At 40.3% G+C, this 4,249-nt stretch overlaps 1 protein-coding gene across 1 annotated transcript; it reads right to left on the reverse strand.

The window, feature by feature from the left end:
• Positions 1–2,013: 2,013 nt before the first annotated feature.
• LOC111897394 (flocculation protein FLO11-like) lies at positions 2,014–3,738 on the reverse strand. The gene has a single exon (XM_023893350.1). The coding sequence runs from the start codon at positions 3,736–3,738 to the stop codon at positions 2,014–2,016; it is 1,725 nt and encodes a 574-aa protein (XP_023749118.1).
• Positions 3,739–4,249: the final 511 nt, after the last annotated feature.

Genomic DNA, 4,249 nt, shown 5'->3' on the forward strand with positions numbered 1-4,249 from the left:
GATATGGAATGTCAACTAGCCGAACTAAGGGTTCACCATAGGGATGACCGTCGCCAGTGAGAGATACCTTACTTCCTTCTTTGTTTTAAAGAACCGTGTTCCTATCTATGTTCTGTGTAGTACTTTCTATGTGACTACCTTGTACTGTAAGTAATTTTAGTTAAGTCTTTATGCTGTCAAAGACTTTTCTACTCCGAATATGTTGTAAGACCTACAACAAGGTCAATTTCCCCAAACCTATTACATCTTAAACATCAATGATGTCGACATTCGGCTAACTTCCGTTTCAATCTTTGTTTAAATGCTTTCATCATGCTTTCATTGGAGTCTATCTGAAACCCACTCTAGTCAAGTTATTGGACTAGGGTAATTTAGCTCGGGGATCATTCCCAATTCTCTTTCAAAGGTTGGATCTTGTTATTTACCAACCGATGGTACCTTGATTTGAACGTCAAACGTCTTGAGACCATTCTATGAACTTACTTTTGCTCTGTACTAGGACTGCATCATCAGGATGTAGTTCAAACCCTCGAGAGCACATTTTTACTCTTTACATGAACGATTGAACTACGTCTAGGTTCAACCATACTCGCTTACAAATTCGTTATCTTTCCGTATAACAGAATCATGTCGCCGAAGAAAAACGATAAACCCATCAACCAAACACCAACTCTTCAGATTGATGCAGCTACCTTTCAAGCTGCAGTCTCAGCTGCCGTGTCAGCTGTTCTGACCCACCTTAATGCTAACAACGCAAATGTTAGCGGGATTGTTAAAAATAATTCCAATCCAAGTAACAATCAAGTACCTCATCGAGCAACAAACTACCACGATACCCCGAATCTCAATCCCAAGAATAACAAATGAAAGTTCTAGGCTAAAGCTAAAGGAAAATCACCCCAAGGGGCGAGCAAAAGACAACAACCTGTGGCAACCTTCGAAACCACGACTTCTCTACCTCCTACTACCATCCCTTCTAGTATCCCAGTTATCCCTAACCCGGCCAGACAGTATGCTGGCAATCTCCCTGTTAGAACAATGTTCTTTCAGGATCGTATGATTCTAAGCAAGATATTAAATAAGAACGAATTAAAGAATACAAGTATTGCACTGAATATGTCGAATGATTAATGCAATAACACCCCAAAAGAGCTCGATAAAGAACTTCAATCTGTAGAGGCGTTTAGGGTTACAAGAATCAACGTAATAGACTATTCTATTTTATACGCATACATGCATGCATATATATATTATAACCCTAACAACTTATCTAGATAACAATGAAACTAATCTAGATAAATACGGATGGATAAGCCCAATCCGAGTACAAAACTCAAAAGCCCAAGACGCAACACTAAAATACTTAACAATCTCCCCTTTTGCGTCCTTGGAGCAGAAACTTCAATCTCTTTTCACAACAGAGAACTTCTTCACTGTTTCAAATATTCTCGGTATAATGGCCAAAACATGATGTCGAAATGTAATATACCACTGAAGCATATCAGTGAAGTACTTCTTACCAGCTGCTGAATTCTGCTTGCATCGATGTATAATATTGATGATATGCTCCAGACAGCCTGTTGAAAACAGATGCTTGTCAACCAAAGAAAACAAAAACTTGTGCTTCTCACCCTTTGTGAACATATCAGTCAAATTTGTAGAATCTGTCTGCCCCAACTTCATTTTGTTCACATCACCAGGTTTAGACGTTGGCTTCACAGATGGCTTCTTATTCATCACCTTAGCTATCTCCTGATCCATAGTTGCAAGCTCATGGACATAGGAGGCCAACATTCTTTTCAGATGTTTAAGAATTGGCTCATACTCCTTAAAATTTGAGAGCAGAATGTTGTATAGCAGAATCCAGTCATGCGGATTAAGGTTTGGAAGATCTGCTAGAGAAATGAAATGTTCCGTGTTTGCTGAACCATGGTTGATCTTGAAGTATACATTCACAAATCTCCCAGTAGGTGAAGTTTTTAGTACCTTGACTTTAGTAATCTTCTGTACACTCTAAGTCAAGTACTGCGGTTGACCATTCTTTAAATAGAAATCGATCAATTCTCTGTCAACCTTCAGATTTGGATGTGGAAACTTAGCAGTAACATCAAAGAAATGAAAGGTAAATGCTTTTCTTGTAATAGGCATGTCGAACTGTAAGTCTCTGGAGTTATCATAGTCAAACGAAGCAACTGGTTCCAACCAATAGACAGAAGGAAACTCAATCGCCTGATTGATAAGTGTATCTCTGTCCCATTCTGGAAACAGAGTCTTTTTGCATTTCAAGGCATCCTCTTCTTCCTTATTCCTCCTTGCTTTCTCTTCTGCCTCTCTGTCCACTTTCATCGTTTCATTGAGCTCTCTGTCCCTTTTCTTTCTTTGAAGAGCTTCAGCAATAGTCTCCTCAGTATCACTATCACTTTCAATTTGAACTTGCTTCCCAGAAACCGAAGCTAAATTAACCTTCGATTCTGTCTTGGACTTCAGATGTGCACTCTCCTCTCCCCCTTGTTTCGGAAGAACAACTTTCTCCGAAACACCCATCATTTCACTCAGAATGGCAATAGCAGGAAGAAGTTTGGACTGAAGATGCTTCTGGATGGTTAAAGTTAAGAAGGGATCATGAGCTGCAAGTAGAGTTGTCAACATAGCTTTGACATCACCAGCACAACTTTGATACACAGCCCTTTGAGTCTTTAACAGAGAAATTTCCTTTTCTGCCTGAGCCAGCTGAACTTTCTGTATATCGATAGTGGCTTGATGTTTGATCAAGTCCTCCTTCAACGTACTTTCAACAGCAAGAGAAACAAAACGAGAATCCATAGATTGGAGAAAAGATGTTGATTCTGTTTTAAGTTCCGTACGAAGAGCTTCAAACTTGGTGGTTTCATCTTGAAGAGTTTTAGAAAAGGAATCCACCGAAGATTGGAATTTGGCTTGATTAGTGTCAGCATGAGACTTCAGAGAATCAAGAAAAATCTGAGTTGTGTGAACAACCTCAGAAACTTCTTTTGTAGCCTTCGCACAGGAAGATGCAGACTTGTCAACTGCTTCTGTCGATCTATCAATCGCATCTGTATATTGCTTAATAGCAGTCTCCAAGAAAGCTTTTAAAACAACACTACCATAAGCTTTACTATCAGCAAGCAGTCGATCTAACTTGTCATGAATGTCCTGTATATGTTGACTTGTGACAGGAGCATCAGCATCATTTTCAGTTGGAATTCGATAAGGACTGTAATAAAGAGAATCATAATCCTCATCATCTCCTCCAAGAGTAGCACCAGAAGCAGAGGATGGGGTTGGGGATGGTGGTATATTTATAACCGGAGTATCAGTCACAGAAGTAGCCCCTGTATCAGATACATTAACTTCCACGTTGATGTTGGGAATGGTAGTGGTTATTGATTCGGTTATAAGAGGAGTGGATAAGGGTATAGTAGAGGTAATTAGAGATGAGGTGGGTAAAGATGTTGTTTCTGTAAGAATGGGTGGAATATCAGTAGGAGCAGAAAGTAAAGCTTTCTGTTTCGGTGATGGAGGTGGAGTTGGAACTTTGGTAGTTTTTGGAGATGGGGGTGGGGTTGGAATGAGGACCTGTTTGGGAGATTCTGGTGGAGTTGGAGATCTTGGAGGAGTGGACTCTCGGGGTGAGACATGAGGATTCTCCTCTTCTTCATCTTGATCATCAACAGGATCTGGTCCTGGAGGAGAGTTCTCCTTGGGTCGGTTGGCCATCTTCTTTATCTTTTTCGGTTTCGATTGAGAAGATTCTCCTTCACCAGACTTTCATTTGGAAGACTTTGGCTTACCCTCCTTAGCATCTTCTCTCTCTTTCTTTGTGACTCATTTTCCCCTGTTAGCCGGCTGCTCCAAAGCATCCAAAGCATCCAATGCAGCTTGTTGTTCTGCAGTCAAGACTCTTGGTCCAATGGGAGGTCGTGTCTCATAATCTGCCATAACATTGCTTTGTGCCGAAACACACCTGTACATTGTTTCATGAATCAGTCCATAGTGATGAAACTTACTTGGGTCAGATATAATAATCTTCTTCATATGGAATGTGGCAATAGTAGCAAGAAGAGCATCCTTCATAACTGGAATCTCCAAAGTATCGATAGCCTTCCTTGTAATTAAGGTCCAGAAGCGACCACATGAAATCTCAGAATGACGAGTCGTGGTATTTAAACTCTGCACCACTTGGGACCAGATTATGGAGCCATAATCAAGGTTGATCCCATTGTATAAA

Source organism: Lactuca sativa, chromosome 1 (genome assembly GCF_002870075.4).
Source record: "Lactuca sativa cultivar Salinas chromosome 1, Lsat_Salinas_v11, whole genome shotgun sequence".
Taxonomy (NCBI): domain Eukaryota; kingdom Viridiplantae; phylum Streptophyta; class Magnoliopsida; order Asterales; family Asteraceae; genus Lactuca; species Lactuca sativa.